At 52.8% G+C, this 26825-nt stretch overlaps 2 protein-coding genes across 2 annotated transcripts in view; one reads left to right on the plus strand and one right to left on the minus strand.

The window, feature by feature from the left end:
• Nucleotides 1-8482, minus strand: VRK3 (VRK serine/threonine kinase 3). The gene is made up of 12 exons (XM_058849864.1): nt 8318-8482; nt 7912-8243; nt 6422-6474; nt 4717-4783; nt 4101-4185; nt 3551-3653; nt 3100-3192; nt 2816-2948; nt 1944-2064; nt 1593-1651; nt 892-1041; nt 1-296 (listed from the first exon to the last, which is right to left on the minus strand). The coding sequence occupies exons 1-11, from the start codon at nt 8434-8436 to the stop codon at nt 893-895; spliced, it is 1314 nt and encodes a 437-aa protein (XP_058705847.1). The 5' UTR covers nt 8437-8482; the 3' UTR covers nt 1-296; nt 892.
• Nucleotides 8483-16907: 8425 nt separating this feature from the next.
• The window catches only part of ABCA3 (ATP binding cassette subfamily A member 3), a 29522-nt gene continuing 19604 nt past the window's right edge, over nt 16908-26825 (plus strand). Inside the window, exons 1-5 of the mRNA XM_058849852.1 lie at nt 16908-17007; nt 21748-21848; nt 24708-24972; nt 25597-25724; nt 25837-26002. Coding sequence (XP_058705835.1) covers nt 16929-17007; nt 21748-21848; nt 24708-24972; nt 25597-25724; nt 25837-26002 — 739 coding nt within the window. The 5' untranslated portion in view covers nt 16908-16928. The remainder of the gene's footprint in view (nt 17008-21747; nt 21849-24707; nt 24973-25596; nt 25725-25836; nt 26003-26825) is intronic.

Consider the following 26825-nt stretch of genomic DNA (forward strand, 5'->3'; position numbering starts at 1 on the left):
CTTGTCCACAAAATTTATTACAAAACCATGTACTCTCATTAAAAAGAGAAAATCCCTGATTTAGTTTCCCGGCTCACAGTGGCTCCACTGCAGTTCTCCAGCTACTGCTTCCCCTGATCTGCCATGCAGGAGTGTCTTCACATTTACTTGGTACAGCAGCAGCTCAAACTTCAGCACTGGGTCACATTAACATGGGAAGAAAACACTTATAAAAACCTCTCTCATCTAAAACTGGTAAAAGTGAAAATATATCTTGGAAAGGCCTCACTGCAGAAAGCTCTGAATTCTTCCTTGATCTGAAAAAATAAAAGCAGAGGAGGGAAGATGAATCAGTTTAATTCCTTCCCAGGAAATTAGGTGAAGAGCTGGGTCTGTGTTCCTGCTGCTGAATGGAGAGCCTTGGCTGCTGCAGCCCTGCACTAAAACCAGATCTGGCTCTGTATCAAGCCTCACTCTTGGAGATGCCTCATGGCTAAAATAGCACCTGAGCTCGAGAGCCAGTACCTCAGGGTTGAGGCACTAAAACCAGAACTACAGGCTGCTTTCTGAGAAAGAAAAGCAAAAAGTACAGCCCAGAGCTTCAGATTTAAAAAAAGAAAAAATTACCAGATGGCTTGAGTCTGCATTTTGTTATCACCTCCACAGCCCTGCAGCCCCTTCAGCCTTTGCTTATTAATCCTTCTTGTATTTGGTCACAGGTAAGTATTTCCAGGAAAAACTTGAGGAAACACAGGCTAAGCCTGGCTTTGTGTAGCACTGGACTGGTTTCAGTAGTGAATGACATGCCAGGAGGAGCAGGTTGGTCTCACCTGGAGAGATGTCACAGCCCAGCCTGCTCTGTCCTCACCTGCATGTGGCAGCACAGCACACACAGCACGTACCAGCACTTACCTCAGGGCACCACTTGGACATCCACTGAGTCGTAAGCTGAAGCTTTCATCTTTTCCAGTGGCTTCCTAAAGAGCTGCCGCAGGGCCATGTAGTCAGGCTTCTCATCATACTCCAGTGCCATCACCTGCTCCAGGTAGCTCTCCAGGGCATCTGCAAAGAAAGGGGCTCACATTGGAGCAGCACAGAAACTCCAAATGGCTATTTCAGGCTGCTTGTCCTGCAGCCAGCTCACCCACCCTCCCCCAGGCAGCTGCAGAGAGGAAAACCCAACCAAGGCTAAGATCAAAAAATCATGAAATTACACAATAAAATAGAATCACCGACTGATTTTGGTTGGAAGGGACCTTGAAGCCTATCTCCTCCCACCCCCTGCCATGGGCAGGGACACCTTCCACTATCCCAGGTTGTTCCAAGCCCATCCAACTTGGCCTTGAACACTTTGCAGGCATGGGACAGCCACAGCATCTCTGGGCAACAAAATGGGATGGGAAAGTGACCTCTAGCCCCAGATATTTCATTTCTAAACCCACCAGCACAGCTGTCCCTTCAGCAACGTTCATTAAAGCAGATCACGGAAAGCAGCTCTCGTTCTTCTGTACAGAAAACAAGGGATTTGTTCCCAGCCTCCTGGACAGTTCCAGCTTCAGATAAAGTCAATCCTCCATCCCTGAGTCCCATTGTCACTGAGAGCAGCCCCATACCTGGAATGGATCTCTGCCTGAAGCACAGTCGGAGAAGGCATCTCACATCCATTCTGTACCTGAAATAGTCAGCAGAGTCCCGTCAGGTGAGAAGCAAGGGAGCAGGCACCTGAGTACCTGGCTTTGACAATAGGGACAAAAAAAAAAAAATCCCCAAAAGGCTGAATTCTGCTGGCTGTGTTCTGGATGAAGCAGAACTTGGGGTTCACCAACACCCTGGGGCCAGGCTCAGGCCTGGCTGCAGGATTTACCACATCCCAACAGTGTACTGTGACCTGGGGATTTCAGTCACAACCCCCTCTCGCTGCTTTCTGCTGAGCATTTCCCAGAAGAACAGATGATTTCTCCTACCTTTCTTTCTGTTCCACCACAGCTTTTACTTTGTCCAGCTCATCAGACCAAGGCAAAATGCCACAGAGCCATTTCAGAAGACAATAGCCCAGAGATTCCAAGTCACTCCGTCGAGATGGTCCTGATGGGAAGCACGAGAAATTCACATGTCACTCATGAAGGGGCAGAAGTAAAGAGATTCAAGAGGTTCATGAGGATGTGCTCTGGGGTATCAATACTCCTAGGAGCCTGCTAACTCACACTTCAGGAATCACCTCCCAGCCTCTGGAGGAAGATTTCCTGAACACTCTCAAAAAGCAGTCACATCCCAGCCAGGAGAAGGATGGAATTTGGCACAAGCTGCCCAGGATAGCGTGGAGTCCCCAGCCCTGGAGGGATTTAGAAGTCATGTAGATGTGGCACTTGGATTAGTGGTGACCTTGGCAGTGATAGGTTTACAGCTGGACTCAATGATCTTAAAGGTCTTTTCCAGCCAAAGTGATTCTATGATTTAAGTGCCTTTCCAGCTCTCATTGCTTCAAGGTCAGAGCAGAGCCTGCTGCAAATCTGTTTTGGGCAGGGATCCAGTCTGGCTCGAAACAGATCCATGCTAAGCCAGCACAAAGGGCCCTGTTTTCTATTCCCCACATGCCTGCAGCAGCCAAGGCTCCAGATGGAGCAGGAACATCCTTGCTGCAGTCACTGAGTGACCTGGCAAGTCCCAGCACAGCAGCCATCAGGAGGCAGGAGTGAACAGCCCAAACAGGAACCTGGTTCCTGGTGCATGTGAATGCCTGGAAAGCAGCAGTGCCAGCAACGCCAGCGGGGAGCCCCAGCTCCAGGGAGCAGCACCACAAGAGCAGCTCCAGCATGTGTCAAAAACCCAGACCCACCTGTGCCCTTATGGCTGTCCAGGCTGATGAACTCCACCGTGCCCTCATGAGGGGTCCTGCTGCCCTCACGCCAAGCCACGTGCTTCCCCCCAGGGCAGTACCGGAATGCGAAGCCATAGCCAGCGAGGGTCACCTGCAGGGCAGCACAGAGCACCCACCTGAGTGCACAGCAGCCCTCAGTGCTGCCCAGCCTGCTCCAAGGCAGAGACCTGGAGGCTGCCTTATCCCATGTCACAATCCCACCTCCAGTGCCCTTTCCTGGCAGCACTGCTCCTGCTCCCTACCTGTGTGAGGTCTGCTGGGTTCAAATAGATGTTCTCAGCAGTGATGTCCCCATGCACATACTCATTCTCATGAATGTACTCCAGGCAGTCTAGCTGGGAATAAACAGGGGGAGCAGTCAGATCCATACAGGCTCCTGCAGCATCCTGCCTATCACTGAGCTGGACCTTCCCCAGCTCCCTGCAGCCATCTGGAGGAGCACCAAAAAACACCACACCTCACAGCCTTCAAGTTCAAAGGTCAGGTTTTTCTCATTCTTCTTATCCCAAATTCCTTCAAGGTGACACAGTGTTCGAAAGATGCTACTACAGTTTACAGCAGGCTTGAAAGATGCTACTTAGAGACCCTACCCAAGCCCCCTGGAGCAGCTTTAAAACACTTCTGGGAGATCCAGAAAGAAGTTAGAAGTGTTTTCTGTAAAACTCTCTTGGGAAGGATTGGTTCTCCACATACCACGCGAATTGCAATCTGAAAAGCCGCCTTCTCCCTCAGCAGGTGCAGGCCATCGCTCAGGACCGACTGAAGAGATCGCCCCAAGTCAGAGAACACCAAAAACCTGCAGGAGAAAAGGGCTTTGCACATGGCAGTACCTACCTGGTTTGGAGACCCTGCAACAGACACTTGTGATCCACTGGACCCCACTTCAACTCCAAGCTGACCTGGGAAAACACTTCCTTCACTTTTAGTAAGAGAAAACTTCTTATAAAGGAGATAGGTGTGCTTATCATGTGTTCCAGACACACAGCCTGAGTCTCCCCTTTTTGTTAAGTGTCAAGGACCAGAACAAGGTGTCCCCTGGCCTGAGGGGCAGCAGCAGCAAAAGCATTAACTTCACCAGCAACACAAGGACTGAAGGGAACAAAGTCATGAGAGGCAAAGCATTTAATAAATGACAGGAGCAGTGAATAAGGTCAAGAGCCCAAGGCACAATGACAAAAGGACTAGCAAGCAGAGGAGGGAAAGCCAGAGATGCTCAGACAGCCCAAGAGCTCAGTCACCTCACCTGTAGCTGTCTGCATGCAGTCCAAAGCCAACGCAGTTGGGGATGCCCAGCAGTGGCACAGAATGCCACTTCTTCCACTTCTCCACTACAAGAGAAGAGGAGAGTGCAGTAGGTGCTGCTGAGGAGCTCCAGGAGGAAGGAGTTAGGGATGCTCCTCCTCTGAAGGTCTGCTCTGCCCTGGACAGCTGACAGTGGCTTGTCTGCCTGACTCTGTGCCCAGAATTCCAGTCTGATGTGTGCAATGGCATGTCAATACACTGTAGAGCAAGCTTTGTTCTTACCCGAGGGATCAATGGAGTCAATACCAGAGAGCAGCTGACAGAACCAGCCATGGAAAAGGGACAGAAGAGTGAGCCAAGGTGAGTCAGGCTGCAGGGCTGGACAGCTCCCAGACACATCAAGACAGTGAGGAGCACAAGAAAGCTGTGCTCATACTGCACTGTCCTACAGCACAAAGACTGCTGGGAGAACTGGCATTGACCAAACTCCTCAGCACTCTGGCACTAACTGAGCAGGGGATTAATTTTTCCCAGCCTGGCCTTCCAAGAGATGCACATAAGTGATGAGACAGGAATGCCAGTTATCCTTTGTTCTTGCCCTCCCAAGAAGCACCAACCTGTTCCAGCCTTCGCAGCTCGCTGGAAGAAATTCTGTTCATTGTAGATCCTCCCATCTTTGGCATCCTAAAGGGAACAGGGAGGATCATTACTTCAGCCACACACATCCTGCTGGAAAGGGAAACTTGGGTAAGATTGCTATAATCACTATATGCTTCACTACTCATTTTAAAGAAAACAAAGATCAACTAACAGAGCAGAGAGGAGAGCTCAGGTGTCTTGGTACCCTGTTTAATGCTGCCCCTAACAACCACATAAACTCTGAGCATCAGTACAGAACAGGGGAGGGGCCATCTCAGGTTGGGCCTTTCCAGCAGCCCATTTACAGCTGTCTGAGGGTTAACAACAGCCAGGCAGTGCAGCCTAGGTGCAGCATGGAGAGGTCTCGTCCCACAGCTGTTAAAGGGAGCCAGAGGTGACCTTCTTAGCCACAGCAGGGATGAGGGCGTTTCTACAAACACACAAGTCTCAACAGAGAGCTGTAACATTTATTCTAGCTGTCAGAAAGTGAGACAAGAAAGTCTGTATTAGTAACTTCAACTGCACACAGTCCACACTCAGTATATCTGTGTCTGCCTACACACACATATCTATTCGACATTAACTCAGGACAGCTGCTACCATGCATGAGAGAAAGCAGAAGGTTATATTTTACCTGATTTGATACAAAACTGGTATCAAAGATAGCTGGAGGAACAGCAGGCTGCAGACAACACACACCATGTTCCAGTGGGTATTTCACTTTGCATCTTGCCTGTGAGCCCATGTGGGCCATCATACCCCAGAGCCAAAATGCTCTCATGTGCCATATCATACTCCACAGTGCTTAGCAGCACCAAGCAGCCAAAAAGTGCAAAACTGAGAAGCTGGAAGTGTTGCTTACAGGAACAATTACAGTTTCCCACCTACTGGTTCTAGTTTTGTGGCACTTTCTTTCTCCATCCTCTTATATGTCTCCTCTGTGACAAAAGGCAGAGGGACTACCCAAGTGCCTGCAAGACACCCTGGAGCCATCAGTCAGCACTGGCCCTCCTACAGACCAGCAACCCACAAAAGCCACAGTAGAAAAAGCCTTTCAAGAAAACAGTCTTTCAGCTCTGGTTTGTGAGCTACTGAAAATCAATCGACTGAATTTCCACCACAGAACAGCTGTTACTGGAAATAACACATTTCTGGAGAACCCAAGATACTGACAAGTACCTGGAAAGCTAGCTTGGAACTCCAGCTATAAATTCTATTTGATTTCAAAGTGTGCTCTGGCCTTACACAGTGTCTCCATGCTGGCTCTCACAGAGCCTCAGCACAGCACCAAATTCCAACCTCTTCAGTTTCCCAAGACTTCAGCAGGGTGTGTGAACACCTGCCAGAGAGGAGAAAAGTTGGTCTGGCATTCCTGAATCAAGATCTACACCTCACATCACCAAGTTCAGTTCTGCAGGTTCTTGAGCCTGCTCAATGAAAGCAGCAGCCTTCTGTGATTAAGGCTTTGGGTTTTTCTTAATCCTCTTATCTATTTTCTTCACACCTTTAACAGAAAAGCCAACTGAAATCCCAGCACAACACCCTCAGGAAGTTGGATCCATCTCCTACGTTAGCAGGGGCCTCTCTGGCCACTCTCTCTAAATTCCTCAGATACTCTCAGCCAGACAGGTCAGGACACAGTACTCTATGCACTATTCCTTACCCAAACAGATCAAAACTCACAAGTTTGAGGGAGTAGCTTTGCTTTTGTGGACAGGTTCCAGATGCTGACTGCGCTGTGGAAGGATGGAACAGATGTGGTTACAGGAGCATGGAAAAGAGATTGAGCATCATTAAATGCAGCCTGTGCAGCTGGATTTACTCATCCTCTGCTTCTTTCTCTTGAGCTTTACAAAGCCAAGCTATGTGACAGCGCCTTCCCAGATCACTACAAAATAATTCTTACCTTGCTTCAGGAGCTCAGCACCCTGACATGCTGCAAGTGCAGTTCTACTTAAGTCACAGAAGCATCTGGGTATGGCTACAGTACAGGGGGCTTTGAGGGGTATGTACAGAATAAATCATTAGCAGAATCTCAAAGGCATCCCCAAATTCATTTGCTGAGCACTCTCTCCAGCTCACTCCATGGTTTGACAAGTCTGTAAGGGATGCCAAGTCCCTCTGCTCTGTATGGATGTTAGAGCTGTATGTGGCTTCCCTTCTCCAAATGCATTGGCACCCATGACTTGGCCTCAGGGCAGTTCATCTTCTCTTGCTCTCAGACCAAATGCTATCCACAAGTTACCTGCTGCTCATCACCTAAAACCTATTTCTATAATTTCTCCACTACTGATTTTCCTTTTTATCACGTTTTTTAAAAAACATAGATGGATGCTCAGACTTTGTTATGCAACAGCTTGAATAATGAAAAATAAAGTTAAGCCAAATATCAGGCAAAACTTGGTAATGGAGTAAACTCCTCCTGGACAGTTGCCAAATTAACAAGAGAGAAGAAGATAAACTTCCCTTTGGAAGTTTATAGCTAAACTGAAAAGATCAGCACATACTAAATGGCTGAGAAGCAGCCTATGTGGTGTAGTTGCTTTCTTTGGCCCCAAAACAAGCTGAGAACTGACATTTAGTGGGTATTGACACCACTTACAGCACAGGAACTCCTGTACAGTGCCAGCAAATAGTTTTTGGACCTAAAAGAACAGAAAGAGGAAGTGTGGCCCCAACAATGGACGTTTCATAGTAACAGAACAGCCTGGCCTCGGTTTGATATTATTGCTGGTGCAGAGTGGCTGACAGGCAGATGCCCACTGAGGAACAGCTGGAGCTGTGCCAGGGGAGGTTCAGGTTGGATCTCAGGGAAATCCAGAGGGTGCTGGCACAGCCCAGGCTCCCCAGGGAATGGGCACAGCCCCGAGGCTGCCAGAGCTCCAGGAGTGTTTGGAGAGCGCTGCCAGGGATGCACAGGGTGGGATTGTTGGGGTGTTTGTGCAGGGCCAGGAGCTGGACTCCAGGGTACTTGTGGGTCCCTTCCAGCTCAGAATATTTTATGAACACGGATCCTGCAAGCCTGCGGATCCCTGGCAGCCCGGCGGACACCTCAGTGTCACCCACTCCGCGGGCTCTGGGGGTTTCGGGATGTCCCGACAGCTGTCGCCGAACCCAGAGCCGGGGACCCCCCGCCCCTCGGCCCCCTCCGCCCGGCCCGGGCCCCGCAGCACCTTCGTACAACAGCCCGCAGTCGCCCTGTTCCAGCAGCCGCACCAGCCTCCACCGCCGCCCTCCCTGGTCCGTCAGCACCGTGTCCGCCGGGAGCTGCGCGGCTGGGCCGGGCCGGGGCTTGCGGGGCGAGCGGAGCCCCAGCCGGGCCGCGGAGCCCCGCGGGGACGGGGAGGGGGAGGCGGCGGGGCTGGGGGCCGGTGGCTGGCTCGGTGCCGGCGCGGCGGGCTCGGTGTGCTCCTCGGGCGGCGCGGGCAGCCTCCCGCCGCAGGCCGGGCAGAAGCGGAACGCGGGCTCCACGGCGAGCCCGCAATGCGGGCAGAACCGGCTGGGCCTGCGGGACACGGACAGCGTCAGAGCCCGTCTGCCGCCCCGTTTCCACCGCCCCGCTCCCGCCGCATCCAGCACCTTGGGGAGCCGCCGGACAGCTCCACCCGCGGCTGCTCCGGGGTCGGGGTCGTGGTCGGGGTCCGGGTCCGGGTCCCTGCCCCCGGGCCGCGCCGCCCGCGCACCCGCCTGCCCGACATGGCCCCGCCGCAGCAGCCGGGCCCGCCGCGCCCTCACCGCGCATGCGCCGCGCCCGCCCGCGCCTTGTCCTGGCGGGCGGCGGAGCTGCTGTGGGGGATCGGGGCCTGCGGGAACACCGGGCCTGAGGGGTCATCGGGATCTGAAGGGAACACGGCGGCTCTGAGGGAATACCGGGGATCTGAGGGGACACGGGGACGTCCGAGGGAACCGCGGGCCGAGGGCTGCCCGTGGCCCGGTGGGACAGGGACACGAGTGCTCGCGTCCGTGGGGGCCGGCGGAGCCGCGGGTTCCCCCTCAGGCTGCGCTCCCAGCGCTGCCTTTTGGGGCCGAGTGTTTTCACATTACCTCATAAAAGACACCAGAAAACTACTCAGAAAGGACCCTGGGACTGCTGAGCGGGTGCTCAGAGCTTAATGAGTGCGGGAGTTACTGTGTGGCACAGGGCTGTGTATTCACCTGTGTATCCCTTGTGTACATTCTACACCTCAAGCAGGCACCATTTCCATAAAAGAGGTTTATGTGGACTTAAACCTTTCCCATCAGGTGGGCTGAGGCCAGGGTTTGCTAGGGGAAGGTGCCTGGCCCCTGAGCCCCCACAACGAGGGGTAGCAGAGGCAGGCAAAGTGGAGGCAGTAGGGACCTGGTTCTTGTCCCACAGAGTATCTCATAAAGATGTTTTTCAAAGTCCATCCCAGTGAGCCGTGGAACACCAGCGATTGGGTGCGAACAGGAGCAAAGCAGATCTGGAAAGCGACTGCTCATTGCATGAAGAGCTGAGTGGAGCAGCTGCTCCCACCAAAGCTTAGTGTGAAACAAGAGTGAGCTCCGTGTGCCGATGGTGGAAGGCAGCATGAAATAACACCTGGAGTATGAACCTCCTGATGAGCCCACCATAGAGCTGGAGGGCTTGGAAGAAGCATCTCCAGACAGGATTTCCTGCCATGGACTGGTCACTCCTTCTCAATTGCTCCAAATGCTGAGGTGTGTTCCTAACATTCACTAAGCACACAAAAAGTCCCAGGAAAGGCAGAACGCTGCCAAATGACTCTGGGAAGCTTGGCATGTGTTTGAATCAGTTTCTGCAGCCTGTTGCTGGGATTTTTTTGAAGCACCTGGACACTGTCAGGAGCGACAGGACAGGCTGGAGGGATTCTTCCATTCCTGCCCACCATGGCCATCAGGACACCGCACTCCACAACCACTCTGTTATTTCCCCTGGTATTGCAGGCAGCAGCAGGACACTGAATTGCCTCCCCTGCACAACCACTTCAGTTCCGGCTCCTCCCACTTCCCATACAGGTATAGCATCAATTCCTCTGTTAACCAAAGCATCACCTCAGAATTTTGACAGAAAAGAAGCAGCCCTTTATCAGATTTGTTTGAATTTACCTTAATGGGTTGGTGGGTGGTGTTTTGTTTCCCCTAATTCCCAAATCAAGATCACTCTCCCCGAGCCCTCTGTGTGACCAGTGGCGCAGCTGGGAACGCCTTGGTTCAGCAGATTCATAAAGTCTTCCAATTACCATTTTAATTTTTTAAACTTAAGCTGTTAATTCTTGATCATAGCTCCATAATTTCGTTGGTGGTTGCCTAGGGAACAGTGATCACAATCTGATTACACTCAATTTGGGGAGAGAAGAATCCATGCAGTAAGCAGAAATACAGGGTGCTTTAAAAAGTCAGACCCCATAAACACAAGAAAAACTGAGAAAACAAGAGTGATAGGGAAAGGCAGACAGAAAACAGTGGGAGAAGGCAATTCTTTAAGATTTATTTCAAAAGTCACAAGCCAATATCAGAGAAGACAGTGCTACTTAGTGCTGTATTGAAAGTAATAATTAGCAATAAAAAAGAAACCCATAATGAATAGATGAAAAGGGAAATAATTAACAAATTTCTCCATTTCATAACTGGTAATTTGCATCAGCAGGGCAATCTGGGTGCCTGCAGTCACTCCATAGGAGATTGTGTCTGTAGCATTGCACTTTTTGCCTGGTCTTAGCAGGAATTTGCTCTCTTTTTCTTACCTCGGGCATCAAATACCAGTCTGGATTTTGGACTGCAGAGGGCTCTGGCTCCTGGAGAGCCTCTGGAGAGCAGGACAGAGCAGATCTTGAGGTCAGGCTTTGGTTCTTTGAACCTTTCAGCTCTCAGGTCCTCAGATGAGGTGCCAGGACCTCACCACCCTCACAGGGAAGGATTTACCTCTGGATGATTCCCTGTTGCCACTGACCACCCATCTCACCCATTAGCCATCATTTAAAACCCCTCCCAGGGTTTCATTTCAATGGTTTGCACCCCTAATTTGTTTTCCTTTAGCCAGGGCTCAACTCTCCTGGAGATGCTTCCTCTACCCTCAAGTTTCTCTGGTTTATCTGTAAGCTGAAATTCCACCCCCATAGGCAGCAACCTGCAGCACTGCCTGATCTGTTCCAGCTTCCTCTAAAGCAGTGGGTTAGATGAATTTTTAACTCTCCCTTGCTCTCAGAAGAGGGAAAAGTATTTATTTTTAGGAGTAGACCTGTCTCCCTGTGGCCTTTTTGTGTTGAGGATGCTCTGACAGAGTCACAGAATATCCTGAGAAGGGACCCACAAAGATTGAGTCCAGCTCTCAAGTATGTGCTGCTGTGCCCTCTGGGAAAGTGCAGACAGCTGGGGTGCTAATAGAAAGATCCCTGTTTCCCCCCCACAGGAGCTTCCTTGGTGCCAGCTTAGTTATGTCTTCTTTATCTCACCCTTGGCTTCCCAGCACACTGCCAGCAGCCCAAACACATGACTTACTGGATTTCAGCGCTGGCAGAGATCTTTGAGCTTGACAGGATGCCCAAAGCTGCCAGTTAACCTCTTAATGAAATGAGGCTGTTCCTTTTCATTTACACACCTCTTGGATCCTGAAGTGATGCCTCTTGAGAAGCCGTGCTAGAGTCCTGGGAGAGGCCTTGGAAACCTTTCAGCTCCAAATTGCCAGGTCCAATCCAGCAGCTTTAAGAGGTCTTGGGTGTTGGCACACCCATGGGAAGTGGCACACATCCCCCCCACCCAGCACCCCTGACAACCTGTCCTGCATTTTGGGTGTTGTTTGGATGGGGAAGGGGAGGTCCTTGATGGACAGAGGTAAGATGATTGAATGAGCCAGCCATCACCTTCAACACAGGTTAAACCCTGAAACCACATATGGGGTGAGCAGGGCTGGGGTTTCTGAAGGCAGATGGTCTGAAGCAGCAGGATGGATGTCCCCACTGCTGCTGAGAGGATGGAGCTGCCCCTTGGGAGTAACCCCATGGGAGATGTGGGTGACAATAGCCAACAAGGAAAGGTGGTGGAGAACAGTTTGAGCCATGATCTCAGGGACACAGGTGCCATCAGCAGGCAGCAGGAGCAGGGTTGACAAGTTTGGTACAAGGGCTGGTTCTTCTTTCCAGGGGCTGATGTGAGAGGTCAGAGAGGAACATCACCCAGGCAAGTGCTTCCCCACTGCCTAATCCCTGCTGTCCCTGCTGCCTCCTCTATCTATGCCTGATCCCCACTGCTCGATTCCTTACTGCCTGATCCTGCCTTTTTCTGCATTTCTTCCGTGTTCCTGCTGACTCTCCTGCACACTCCCAGCCTTGGGTGTGAGCTGAGTTACCACAATGCCACTGCACCTCATTGCAACATCTCCTGTCTTCTGTTCTCCTCCATGAGGAGCCTGTAAATACTTTCTTTGGCAAGATTTTTGTTTTGATCTAATGGCTCAGCTTCCTTCAAAGGCAGGCACGGAGAGACACTGCGTGAGGCAACAGGAAAGGTCACGGGGAGAACTGGGGCAGCTGTAATTGGGGAGGATCAAACCCAGGCTTGAGCAGGGGTGTGGACAGGTGCCTCAGCCCAGGCTGGCATGAGGCTCCCGTGTGTCACCGCAGGCAATGACTGTCCCAGATCCTCCCTGGGCCCACAGTTACCTGTGACTACTCAGCTGGCTGCTGGCACCACCTGAGACAGGGCCAGGGGCCCCGTGGTGACGCAGATGCTGGGCAACACCACACCATTCCCAAGGTGGCCACAGCAGGATGCCTTGCAGAAGGGTGACACACAATGGGGGAAGGCAAACAGGGACAGGATGAGCCAGGCCATGTTTGGAGGGAAGGCACGTGCCGTCCCCATGCCTGGCCAGCCTGCATCACCCACGTCTCAAAATGCTCATGTGGCTCTGCTGAGGGATAACAACTCTGAGCCAGGCAGCTCCTTCCTGCCTCTGAGCACTGTGATGAACTTTGCTGTGTGCCGCTAAGGACGTGAGTGTGAGCAGGAAAGCTTTGCTGTGGTCTGGTGGCTGCTCAGTCACCCATGGGAAACAGCTTCAGTTCCTCTGGTGTCTGGAACCAGCTGGGGGAGGGCAGGATCAGGGCTCCCAGCTGCAGCTCTGAAGATGGGCGCTGGGTCCAGGCCTCTCCCAGTGCAGCACAGTGGGAGATGGGATCTGGGCACAGGCCAGTCACAACTTCAAATGCAAGCACCCTACCTGGGGCCAGACCCACAGCTGTGACTTGCTCCAGGTGCCCCGGGGAGCCAAAATTCAGCTTTGGCCATGGCCAGGAACAAAGGTGGAGCGTGGAGTCTCCCAGCTCAGGGGATCCCAGCAGTGCAGTCACGAGTGCCACTCTGTTTGTACAAGCCTCATCTTAACACCAATACTGCTGATTCCTGCTCCCACACCCAGACACCTTCACCCCTGCCCTGCTTCTCAGTTCTTTTCCTCCTCTCCCAGGGCCAGACAGAGTCCAGCAAGCAGCAAATCCCCAAGCTCACAGAGAAACAGTTTCCAAAGCAGTCATACTTTCAAAGCCATCACTGTGGCATTCAGCTACATGAAGACCACAAAAAATTATAGAATCGTAGAATTACAGAATAATTTAGATTGAAAAAGCTCTCTGAGATCAAGTGCAGCTGTTCCTCCAGCACTGCCAAGGCCACCACTAAAACATTTCCCCAAGTTCCACATCTATATGATTTTTGAACACTTTCAGGGACTCCACACTTCTCTCAGCAGCCTGTTTTGATGCCTGAATTCCTTCTATTTATTATGTGGGAAAAGGCAGTGGCTGGAGGCTGCCCTGCTTCCTTCCTGCCTCTCATGGCCTGGGTGGGCTGGGTTCACTGGGACACCCCAAACCGCCCCCCCAGCACTCACAGCACCAGACAGCTGCCCAAGGGGTACCCCATGTCCCTTGTTCAGTAGAGCTCCCTCGAGCCACGGTTGTCCTTGTCCCCATTGCAGTCCCCTTTCCCCACCCTTCTCTTCCTCCTCCCTCTGCCCACACTGTGCAAACTTTCCCCACTTTGGTGTTCTCAGCACCAGCAGCACCTTCTCCTGCCGGCTTGGCAGCCAGTGGGCAGGGCAACACCAGCAACAGCGATCCCACTCCACCGGCACTTTCATCCTTATCTGGAACATTCCACCTGACCCCTGGAGTGGCCTGGGAGTGCTGCATTCCCACACACGGGAGCTGGCACCTGCTTCCATAAAACAGAGCACCAGGGCAGGGCCAGGAGGGGAGTGCTGCTGTTCAGGAGTGGGGTGGATGGACAGACGGACATGGCAGCACTGCCCCTGCACTGGGAACCACCACAGCCGCTCCCAGGCACTGCCCCCAGAGTGTGTGTGAGCTCCTGTCACGTACACACACAGCCCCTTTCACACACACACACACACACACACACACACACACACACAGCCCTACACACACACACACAGCCCTACACACACACACACAGCCCTACACACACACACAGCCCTACACACATAGCCCTACACACACACACAGAGCCCTACACACACACACACACACACACACAGCCCTACACACACACACACACACACACACAGAGCCCTACACACACACACACACACAGAGCCCTACACACACACAGCCCTACACACACACAGCCCTACACACACACACACACACACACACACAGCCCTACACACACACACACACACAGAGCCCTACACACACACAGCCCTACACACACAGAGCCCTACACACACACACACACACACACAGAGCCCTACACACACACACACAGCCCCTTTCACACACACACAGCCCTACACACACACACACAGAGCCCTACACACACACACACAGCCCCTTTCACACACACAGAGCCCTACACACACACACACACACAGAGCCCTACACACACACACACACACACACACAGAGCCCTACACACACACACACACACACACACAGAGCCCTACACACACACACACACACACACACAGAGCCCTACACACACATACACAGAGCCCTACACACATACACACACAGCCCTACACACACACAACAGCCCTACACACACACACACACACACACACACAGCCCTACACACACACACAGAGCCCTACACACACACACACACACAGGGCCTTACACACACACACACACACACACTCAGAGCCCTACACACACACACACAGAGCCCTACACACACACACACAGAGCCCTACACACACAAGGCCCGTTACACACACTCAGGTGTCCAAGTGGACACGTGTCAATGTGTGTGTCCCACACCTGGCACATGTGCAACACCCAATGCATGCACACAGCTGTGCAACACCCAGCTGTGCACTCACACAGTGGCACAGGTGCACAAGCCACACAGTCACATGCACCTGCCACATGTGCAATGCCTGGGGCACACACAGGTGCACAATACCCTGTGCACACACTGGTGCACACAATGCCCAGGGGTGTGTGTGCACAGAGTGAGAATTCACACCCAGAGGGGTGTGTACACACACAGCCTCACAGCCAGCTTCACAGTAATACACACAGGGCATGCACACATGGATGGGGCACACACTGACACACACATGTGCACAGACGTGTGTACACACACACAGACACACACACACAGATGTGTATGTATGTATGTATCCACACACACAGACGTGCACACACACACGGATGAACACACACAGACACGGATGAACACACACAGACACGGATGAACACATCGATGAACACTCACACACACAGATGAACACACACACACAGATGATCACACACACATGAACACACACACAAACACACCAATGAACACTCACACACACTCACATAGATCAACACTCACATACACACACACTCACACCAATGAACACTCACACACTCACACACAGATGCAGATAAACACACCGATGAACACTCATACACTCACACACACACCGATGAACACGCACACACACACAGATAAACACACTCTCACACACTCACACTCACACAGATAAACACTCACACACAGATAAACACTCACACTCACACTGATAAACACACACATACACACTGATGAACACACACACAGATAAACACTCACACTCACACAGATAAACACTCACACACTCACACTCACACAAACACACTCACACACACCGATGAACACTCACACTCACACACTTTCTCACACTCACACACACACACCGATGAACACTCACACACTCACACACCGATGAACACTCACTCACACTCACACACACACAGATAAACACTCACACACCGATGAACACTCACACACTTTCTCACACTCACACACACCGATGAACATTCACACTCACACACTTTCTCACACTCACACACACCGATGAACACTCACACTCACACACTTTCTCACACTCACACACACCGATGAACACTCACACTCACACACTCACACACACACCGATGAACACTCACACTCACACACCGATGAACACTCACACACCGATGAACACTCACACTCACACACTCACACACACCGATGAACACTCACACTCACACACTTTCTCACACTCACACACCGATGAACACTCACACACTTTCTCACACTCACACACACCGATGAACACTCACACACCGATGAACACTCACACACACCGATGAGCACTCACACTCACACACACCGATGAACACTCACACACCGATGAACACTCACACACTTTCTCACACTCACACACACCGATGAACACTCACACTCACACACTTTCTCACACTCACACACACCGATGAACACTCACACACTTTCTCACACTCACACACACTGATGAACACTCACACACTTTCTCACACTCACACACTTTCTCACACTCACACACCGATGAACACTCACACACCGATGAACACTCACACTCACACACTCACACTCACACACACCGATGAACACTCACACACTTTCTCACACTCACACACACTGATGAACACTCACACACTTTCTCACACTCACACACTTTCTCACACTCACACACCGATGAACACTCACACACACCGATGAACACTCACACACACCGATGAACACTCACACACTTTCTCACACTCACACACACCGATAAACACTCACACACACCGATGAACACTCACACTCACACACTTTCTCACACTCACACACACCGATGAACACTCACACTCACACACTTTCTCACCCTGTCTCGGTCCCGCCCCGGTCCCGCCCCGGTCCCGCCCCCGCCCGGCGCATGCGCAGTGCCGCGCTCCCGCGGCGGGCGCGGGCGGGGCCGGACGGAGCGGGAGCCGCAGCCGGAGCCGCCCGGCCCGGTGAGTGAGCGGGGGGCAGCGGCACCGGCACGGGGGGCGATGGGCGCCGGGGGTGATGGCAGCAGGAACGGGGGGTCGGGCGGGGCGGGGGATGCGTGGGGCCGCGGTTTCTCGGCCGGTCGGCGGGGCGGCCCCGCCCGGAGCTGCGGCAGCGCCGGGGCCCTTGGCCGGCTCCTCCCGCCGCCGCCTCCGCGCTCCGGCGCTGCTCGGGCTCGGTGCCGGCCTCTGCGCGGGCCCGCGCGGGTCGCTTCCCCCGTAGGCTGCGGCGGATGGAGGCGCGGGGTGGAGGCGGCTCCGCCGGGGATGCTCGGCCGCGCTCCGGCAGCCGCGGGGGCTGCGCCCGGCTGGGAGCCGCCGGCATCCCGGGGGAGCTCGGGCCACCCCTCCCTGCCGGGGAACGGACACGGGGCTGCGGGGACTGAGGGGACATCTGCCGGCCCCTCTGAGCCCTGGGGCCCTGGCTCGTGGGAGAAAGTCTCTCATGCCAAGACAGACCTTGACGGGCTGGAGCGCGTCCAGGGAAAGGACCGGAGCTGGGGAAGGGTCTGGAGCACAAATCTAATGAGGAAGAGCTGGGGGGGCTCAGCCTGGGCAAAAGGACGCACAGGAGGGACCTTCTCAGTCCACAACTCCCTGACACAAGGGTGTAGCCAGGTGGGGGTGAGACTCTGCTCCGTGGAAACAAGTGAAAACAGCTTCAGGTTTAGGTTGGATATTGGGAAAATTTCTTCATGGAAGGGATGGTCAGACACTGGAACAGACTTCCAGGACAGTGCTGGAGTCCCCATCCCTGGAAGTGTTCAAAACCAGGTAGAAGCAGAAAGGATCTCCCTGTCCTCTGCTCACAGCTGCCCGGGTGGCCTGTCCTGCCCCGCTGCTGAGCAACTGCAGGGCAGGAGCAGCGTTGTACAAGGAGAAACAGGGTTGTTCCATGAGAAATCCATGTGTTGGGCTCCAGACCTTGTTCTTGCTAAATCCATGAGGCCAGTGAGTTTGCAGTTTGTCATTTTTTGGGCAATTGCAAACTTGCTGGGCAAACCAGCGATGCTGTTTTAATGCAAAGGGGTTGAGCAGTTCTTGCAGCAGCTTTGTCCCCCCTCTCGTGCTGCTGCCCCCAGCACAAAGGGAGTTACAGACACAACCATGGAGCCCATCAGGCTCCCTATGCCCACCAGCCCACTCCCACTGCAGGGCAGCAGCTGGGCACGAGCCAACCTCTCATTCTGCAAACAGGATCCAGCCCAGCTCTCTTCTCTATTTCAAGGCCTGAAGTTCCTGTCTGGGTCAAACCCAGACACACATATCTGTCGGGCACTGGTTGTTGGTTTGTAGAGGGCTGCGAGATCACTGGTCCCTGTAGCACCCCACCAGCCTTTACAGCCTCTTAGAAAGTTTTATTACTGTTTGCACAACCAAGGTGAGGTTTTTACGGTCTGGCTGTTTCATGACTCCCAAGTCTCTGTGAACACTGAGAAGGTGAAAACATCTCAGCAGCGAGAGCTGTGTGTCACTGAACACTCATATCTGGTCTGGTGGCTGCTGGCCCTGGTTGCTCTTTGCAGGACCTGGAACTTTCTGGACGCACCCACCTCGGAAATCACTCGCTCTTCCTGAAAACAGTGGCCGTAAAAAGTCCTTGCCCTGCTGTGGCTGCTTAATTTCCAACACAGACACTGTGGGGAGGAGAGAGGAATTTCCTGATCCAGTACCAGTGGAGAAAGTACCCAGGAACTGAGAGCCCTCACCAGGTGTGTGATGCCACCACCCCAGGCACCACGTGCTCCTCAGCACAGCTGTGGAGGTGCAGGCACCTGGCAGCTCATCTTGTAGGGATGACACGGTGTCTGTGTCAACCGGCAGGAAGACATGCAGGGTTTATATTAAAAAAGGCAACGTCTGCCATTTCCAGGCTGGTTTCTATGGGAACAGGACATCAGAAGAGCAGAAATGCGGTGTGTGCTCTAAAATAACTGCCAGCTCCCGGGAGCATGTGGCCTTTGCTCGGCCCTTTCTGCTGAGGCGGTGGCCGGGCACAGCCACCTCCCGGCAGTGAGGCAGCATGGAAGTGGGTCAGGAGGTGGGATGCTGTGGCCTTGATCCCTGCCGATGCTCAGCCTGTCCTCATGTAAATCCACTGGCAGAACAGCTCTGGTCCAGGCTGGCAGCTGGTGCCACCACATTATCCAGCACAGCTTGGTACTGCTGTAGGGCCTGCTGGAGACCAGGTGGTGAGGACCAGTCTCCTATTCACTCATGCAGGCTGTGGGTGAGCAGGAGTGTTTCCTTCCTCACTGACTTCCCTGGGGATGGCCAGGGTGTGTCCACACTCACGTACTGAGGAGACCCTTCCTCCTGCTGTGGTAAGGTGCAGAGAGCAGGGAGGGGAACTGGGTTGTTCTCCTAGAAGCTGGTGGTGGTGGCCTCTCTCTTCTCCCAGATCCATCCCTGGTGGGGACAACCCAACATGCTGCCCATGTCCTCCTGTGAGGCACCTTGGTGCCTCTGAGATCATCATCAACCTGTGGCACTCTGTCCTCCCTTTCTGCTGAAGATTGGCCCAGACATGGGTGCTGGGCCCTGCCTGAGCTGCCTCTGGTCATGGACATCTCAGGGCTGATCCAGGCAGAACCACCCAAAACAGGTTTTCTCTTTCGGGTTGGAAAAAAAAATATTTTGGATGACAGAGCCTGGAAAACCATTTTTGCTTTCAAATCCAGTAAGAACTTTTGTAACTTAGCTTCTTCCTCCTCTCATCCTCCAGCAAGCGAAAGGTCCAGAACGAGTCTTCTTGGAACACTTAAAAACTTGGAAAACATTTATTGGCAATAATGGAGTTTTCAGTCTTTGCATAGTGTTTGTGTTACCCAAGAGCTGCTTGACATTTTCCCAGCAGCAACTGTAAGACCCATGGGGGCGGTCGGGGGGGCAGCTTGAGTTTGAGGGTGCGGCAGGGCTAGCAGGATTTGGGATTTCTGAGAGGGCAGCAGCCTGCTCCTGCCTGACCTGCAGCATTTGTCCTCTTTAAAGTGAGCCACAACTTTGATTCCCTTGGTTTGCTCTGGATTCCTTCAAGGGGGTGCATGGCAAAGGTTTCTGCTTCGGGGTGGAGGGCTTATTTGGGGGTGTTTCAGATGCTGCTGTATGGGGTACGTGTGTGTGGGCCTGGGGGACCTGCTAAGGGATGCTGTGGCACAGCATGGACTGTTCTTCTTTGCCACATGTGGACCAGAGGTCAGCTGGAGACATGGCACTTTGTGAGGCGCTTGAAGGTGCCTTTGCCATGTCCCCATTGCTATTCCTTTCCTGCTTGCTCTGGGCAGGGGTTCTGATGGACTTTTCTGGGCTGAAGCATAAGATCTCTTCTGCTTTTTCCTGCCTGGAGACAGATCCTTGAACACAGATGTCCCCGATGTTGTGGCAATCTGTCTTCTGTGCTCGGAGTGGCAAAGAGACTGTGGGGTTTTTTGTGCTCTGAGGACACATCTGTGTTTAGGGTTGAGCCTGGGAAGGTGTGTGCCAGGGCAGGAGAAGGCTCCTGGGTTTAGAGTTGGGGCTGGAAGGTGTGTCCCAAGGCTGGAGCAGACTCCTGGAGGGCTCGAGGAGCTGGTGGCAGAGAGCAGGTGAGGCAGGTGAGCATTGCTGTGGTGCCTGCAGCCCTGCATGAGTGTCAGGTTGCTCTTGCTGCAGCTCTGTTGCCACCGGAGCCGTGCTCGCTGTGCGCGTTCCCCGGCACCAGCCCGGGAGCCAAGGTCGGCAGGCTGGGTCAGCAACCTCCCCTTGCCTTGGTGTGGCACCCTGAAAGCCCTGCTGAGGTTGCTGGGTGCTGGCTGCACCCAAGGAACCGATACCATCCCACCCAGGGCTGGAGAACGTGCTGTGGAGCATCTGCCGTGGGTTTTGTGCCCGTCCATGTCCCCTTGAGAGCTTTCAGTGCTGCCAGGCTTTGGAGCACGAGCTTGGAGCAGGCCCTGGCAGCTGCCCGCTGTGATCCTGTTGGGATTTGCCGTGCTCAGAGGCTGGCACTGCTCAGGGGGAGCTGCCGGGAGTCCAGCAGCGTGGGCAGGAGGCTCTGCTCGTGCCAGGGCTGCTCTTTCCTTCTCCGTGCCACCCTGCAAGCCCAAAATCCCAGCCTGTGTCCTGGTGGGACAGCAGTGCTCCGTCAGGAAATGCCACTGCAAATGGAGACACAAACAACTTGAAGCGATGGCGGATGCTTCCCAAGACGGGGAGGAGGCAGAGGGGGATTGTCCTCAAGCACTGACCTTCCCTTGTGCTTCCCTGCCCTTTTCACATCCTCGCCTCTCCGAGCAGAGTTTCTGCTGGGAAAGCACCGGCAGTGTTGCAGAACCAGCCCTTCACAGGGCAGGAGGTGGAGGCACAACTTGGAATCTTCACTCATCCCAGAATAATGGGTTGTCAGGGGTTGGACAGCCTTCCTGGGGCTGGTGTTTGCAGTTCTGTAAGCCTGTGCTCCTGCAGCTTGAGGAAAGCTGTTCCTGTCTGCTGCTAGGAAGGACCCAGGTTGGATATCGAAACAGCAGCTTCCATCTCTGGGAACAGCAATGCCAGAAACCAGGGGCTCTTAGGAGAAGGAACACTATGGTTATTTTGCCCTGTTTGGGGTCAAGGCAGCTGCTGTGGCACCAGGCTGGAAGCAGAGAGCCCCTGGATGGGGTGTGGGCTGCTGCCCTCCTGCTGCAGTTTCACCAGCACCTGACACGTCTCTCTCCTCTCCTCCAGGGTCCTGTGGAGCGTGGTGGCAGCACTGGGCCCCTTCTGATGGGAGGATGGTTGTGCTCAGGCAGTTTAGGCTGCTGCTCTGGAAGAACTACATCCTGCAGGTAGGCTGGCACTGTGCACGGGGGGCTGCTTCTGACACTGCTAAATGGGGGTACATCAGAGCTTGCCCAGCCTCTGGCTTCTCCAGGAAACCTCCTCTGTGGACACAGGGCATCTCTAGGAGGAGAGCAGGTTATTTGTGCACGTGGTGTCTTTTGTGCTGGGCTGTGTGACCTTATGGGCTGTGCCAGCTGCTCAGTTTCCTAGTCCCCAGCATCCCCCTCCTGCCCTCTGGCAATGAGCTCAGCTGCTGTTCTCCTGGGGCAGGGTAACCCACACCCCACTTGTGTGACAGTGGGGTTTTTGGAGCTGTCTCATTGCACAGCCTCCTCTGGAAGTGCCAGTGCCTCCAAAACCCACTGGGGCCCTGGGGTTTTTTTCCTCCGTTGTTTTCTACCACTCTCAGGAGCAGCTTTTAGGGGTCTTTAAAATATTAGACCCCTGGCAACCACTGCCACCTCCCACTGTGGCAGCTGGGTGGTGCTGAGGGATTTGGGGACCTCAGGGCTGGCAGGTCCTGGCTGGTGCTGGCCGAGGCTGCAGCCCCTTTAAGCAGCGTGCGGGTGTTCCTGGGCGGATGCTGTGGCTCCGCTGGGACCCAGGGCCAGCCCTGGCAGAGTGCAGGGGAAGAGGAGGGAGCAGGGGTGGCTGCAGCCTGGCTTTACCCTTTCAATTACCCGTCTGCAGCTCAGCACAGCGTTGCTGTAAAAATAAACCAAAGGAAGAGGGAAGTGCTGGCTGCACCCAGCCTTCCAGCAGGCACAGAACGGGGAGCAGGGCTTGGAAGGGATGAAAGGGACTGGCAGCAGGGCTGATTTGCAGCTGGGAGCATCCTCCATCCCCTCTGCAGAGGAAAAGCGTTGTTTTCTGGGTGTGCTCCAGGGTGGGCACACATCTCAGCATGTTTTCTAAGGCCACAAGGTGACTTAGGTCTACTGTGCTGGGATACAGCTAGAAGTCCTGCTCCTGATACAGACACAGAGCTCCCAAGTCAGCCCCACCCTGCTGGAGGATGGGTGCTGGCACACGTGGCACTCCAGAGCTGCTCCAGTCAGCAGAGGTGGTGATTATGGATGAGTATCCCTGTCACCTCTGGAATACAGCGCTTGAATAGCTTCTGCTGCAGGGCTGGTGAATGTGTATGAGCCTGCAAGTTCAGGGAGGCAGAGAGCTGTTCTGGAGGCAGCCCAGGAGATAGGGAGAGGTTTAGTGTGATAGTAAATCAGCAGGAGGCAGCTGGGATGCCAGGGCTGCATTGTAAACTCATCAGACATCTGCAACGTTGGCTTTTATGAGCGTGGCTTTGGGAAAGCTCCTTTTTCCCTGCCTGCCCAAGGCTGCTGCTTCCTGCCTATGCTGCCGGGGCTGGCTGTGGCTGGAGCAGACTGTTCCTCCCAAGGGAAGCCCCAAGAGGTGTTTTGGGCTTTGGCAGTGGGTGCTGAGAGCCAGGGTAATGGTAATCCCTGTATCATCTCCTGACATACGGCCCAAGATCCCGTTCACCCTGGCTCCTGCAGGGCTGTCTCCCTTCCCAGGATATCAGGGCTCTCTACCTTCTCCAGAGACTCTGCCTACCTGAGCCTTCCCCCTGGCTGCTGGATAAAATCCAGTTGCTGAGACAGCAAAGTTGTGAGACTAAAGCTCTTGCTTCTCCTCTTTCCTAGTGGTGCTCCTCTTTCCAGCCTGGCAAAGGGAAGGGTGGAAAATCCCCAGGTTTTGTGAAGCCAAATCAGCCAGAGGCCTCAGAAAAGGTTAATGCTGCTGCTGCTGCTTCAGGCACGTGCTCTGAGTGAGCAGCCATGAACCCCTGTGGCCAGGGACATCTCTGAGCTGTCACTGCTGTGGCTGAGGCTGAGTGTGCTGTGCTGCTCTTGAGCCTGGCCTAGGGTGAAGGCAGCTTGGTTTGCAGGAAGAAATGACAGAATCTCAGAATTGTTTGGGCTGGAAAGGACCATCCATCCCACTGCCCTGCCATAGGCAGGGATACTTTCCACCAGACCAGGTTGCACAGATGACCGTAGTTCCCCTGGGACACCAGTTTGAAATGCTAATTGACCTGGGTTGGATGCTAATGAACCTGTGTTGGTGGGGGCATTGTGCAGGACAGGTAGCCCTGGGGAATTGATGGATGAAGCTCTAGAGTGCTGGGCTTGAGTTCATTCTCCAGTTGCTTGAACCTCAATTTAAAAAAAAAGGAAATGAGCCACTGTGTGTAGTGCAGCAGTGGCTTGGGTATGCCCATGGGTGTGCTTGCCATGCTGCAGCTGTCCTGTAGCCAGAGGCTCTGCTGGGCCCCATCCTGGGATGCAGATCCCATGTCCAGCTGCCTGGAGCAACTCAGCTCCAGCAGGAAAGGTTGCATTGGTTCCAGCAGTGTTGCTGCATGTGGCAGAGCCCCAGGGCACAAGGAGGGAGCAAAGGACCAGCCTGGGGTATTCACCCCAGCAGTGTGGTGAGGAAGGCTCTGATGGAAGTTGGCTTGAGCTGGAGCAGTGCTTAGGGTAGGGGACACCTTGGCTGGAGAGTCCTGAGGAGTGTGGGAACCAGTGGAGTGTCATTCCTGGCCTCTGGAAAAACCCAGGTTGTGAAACCTGGTAGAATACAAGAATGTATTGAGAACACTCCTTGGTGTTCTCATGCCCTGAACCTGGTGACTGTGCTCATCTACCTTCTGTATTTGCATCTTCTTTTTTTATCTCTTGAGGGGGAGAGAGAGAGAGAGTGAATGTACTATATATGGATTGGTATCTGTGTATAGATACATACCTAAGGTAGATATCTAGATGTCTGTGTATATATAGTACATAATATATTCTATATGCTTACCCCCATCATATTTGTATGTTTGCCCTGCCCTGCAGAAGCGGCAGATCCTGGTGACGCTGATCGAGGTTTGCCTGCCGCTGCTGTTTGCCGCCATCCTGATCGCGCTGCGGCACCGCGTGCACTCCGTCAGCCACCCCAACGCCACCCTCTACCCCCCTGAGTCTGTGGATGACCTGCCCAGCTTCTTCTCCTCCCAGCATGCCAGCAACCCCTGGGAGCTGGCCTATGTCCCCTCCAACAGCAGCGCCGTCCGGAGCATCGCCGAGGCGGTGGAGAAAGCTCTGCCCATCAACATCAGAGGTGAGCAGGGCTGGGGCTGCCCCTCCTGCCCCAGAAATTGCTGTGAATCCTTCCTCTGAGCAGCCTGCTCCAGTGGAAGGTGTCCCTGCCCATGGCAGGGTCTTGGAACTGGATGGTCTTTCATGTCCCTTCCAGCCCAAACCATTCTATGACTGATTCTAAATCCTCCTGCTCCCGGAGTACCATTTTTTTCTGAACTTGAAGGTTATGGTTTGATTTTAATTTTTTTTCCCACTAAAATGACAGGATTTTGGGTTGCCTTTTGGTCTCATTTTATTGCAGTTTCCATCTAGAAAAATATCACCCTAAAACAGTTACGGAAGGTGGCAGCGCTTCCGTGTGAAATAGTATTTTTGGAATCTTCTGGCAGAGAAAATTTTAGCTCTTGGTGTTCCAAACTGTTAGGATTTTCTGTGGGAAAGCTGACTCCTACTCTCAAGGAGGAAAAATGTCTGCATGCCCAGGATACAGGGCAGCATCCTGTGTAACTCCCCCATGTCTGACAGCAGGCACGGCACATCTCTCCCATCCTGGGCCCAGCAATGCTCCTGCTGATGGCTGAGCACCAATGCATGGTGCATTGCCTTCCCCCATCCCTGCATCTCCCTGCTCTCCCCTCCACAGCTCAGGGCTTCCCCTCGGAGCGGGACTTCGAGGAGTACGTCAGGCTGGACAACCGCTCGGGCAGCGTGCTGGCCGCCGTCGTGTTCCGCCACCGCTTCCCGCACAGCTCGGCCCCGCTGCCCCTCCAGGTGAGGAGGGGAGGTGGGGACAGCATCTCCTGCCCAGGTGTCACCCAGGTGTCACCCAGGTGTCACTACTGTCTGTCCCACCCCCCTGTGACCCTCGGCATGCTCCTTGCAGGTGGAGTATGAGCTGCGCTTCAAGTACAGCCCGAGGAACGCCCCGCGGAGCGAGCAGACGGGGCTGAACCCCAACCTGGACCGGGACTGGCACACCAGTTACCTCTTCCCGCTCTTCCAGCTGCCCGGGCCCCGCGAGGCCAAGTTTGCTGATGGGGGGACACCAGGTGAGCACGGCCAAGGACGTGGGGTCACCTTCTACAGCACCTGGCAGGCTCTGAGCTTTTCAAGAAACAGGTTCATTTAAAAGAAATTATTAAATTCAGTTAATTATAATAAAGTATCGATTTATATTTATACCAGCATTAAATTTATATCTGTATAAGACAAACAATTCTTATAAGTATGTATTTATTTTATAGAAAAACAAGCAAGAGATTAAATATTTATATATATATATAAATATATATATATAAATATAAATATAGATATAAAAATTTTTGAATTTACATATATGGAAATATGGATATATATGGATATATTTATGGATAGATAAATAGTTAAGTGGTTATATGTTTTTATAGATGTTTACATTCAGTTTTATATATACATATTTATATATATACATATATATACAATTCATCAAGTAGTGATACAATTTTAAATATTAAATATTAAGATATTAAATATGTTATAATAAATATTTAATTATTAATTGTAGGCTTAATATTTATTTTTATATTAATTCTTATGTCTTTATTTTGTTGAATTATTATTTATTACTTAGATATAATTGGACTATATTTACAATTTTGTTACATTTATTAAAGCTATCCTTTATTTAAATTTTATCCTGTGACTTCATGGGCACTGCTTGGCCTCTGGTCACCTCTGCTGAGCAGGGCTAGATAGGTATAAATTTTAATGTGCATGATTCACTTTAAAATTTAATTTTTTTCCTATTTCGATTTTTAATGGAAATTTTATTTCACGATCCAAACTGCCCAGTGTTTACTGTACTGCTTAAGTACTTGAAAAGTAAATAGATCA

Source organism: Poecile atricapillus, chromosome 14 (assembly GCF_030490865.1).
Source record: "Poecile atricapillus isolate bPoeAtr1 chromosome 14, bPoeAtr1.hap1, whole genome shotgun sequence".
Taxonomy (NCBI): domain Eukaryota; kingdom Metazoa; phylum Chordata; class Aves; order Passeriformes; family Paridae; genus Poecile; species Poecile atricapillus.

Bases quoted from the DNA above. Each gene is read 5' to 3' on its own strand.
- VRK3 (XM_058849864.1), bottom strand. From the start codon at position 8,436: ATGTCGGGCAGGCGGGTGCGCGGGCGGCGCGGCCCGGGGGCAGGGACC. The intron at 4,186-4,716 runs GTTGGTGCTTCT...CTTCTCTTGTAG, and splicing joins AGCTGCGAAGGCTGGAACAG to TGGAGAAGTGGAAGAAGTGG. The intron at 1,042-1,592 runs GTATGGGGCTGC...CTTTCTTTGCAG, and splicing joins CAGGCAGAGATCCATTCCAG to ATGCCCTGGAGAGCTACCTG.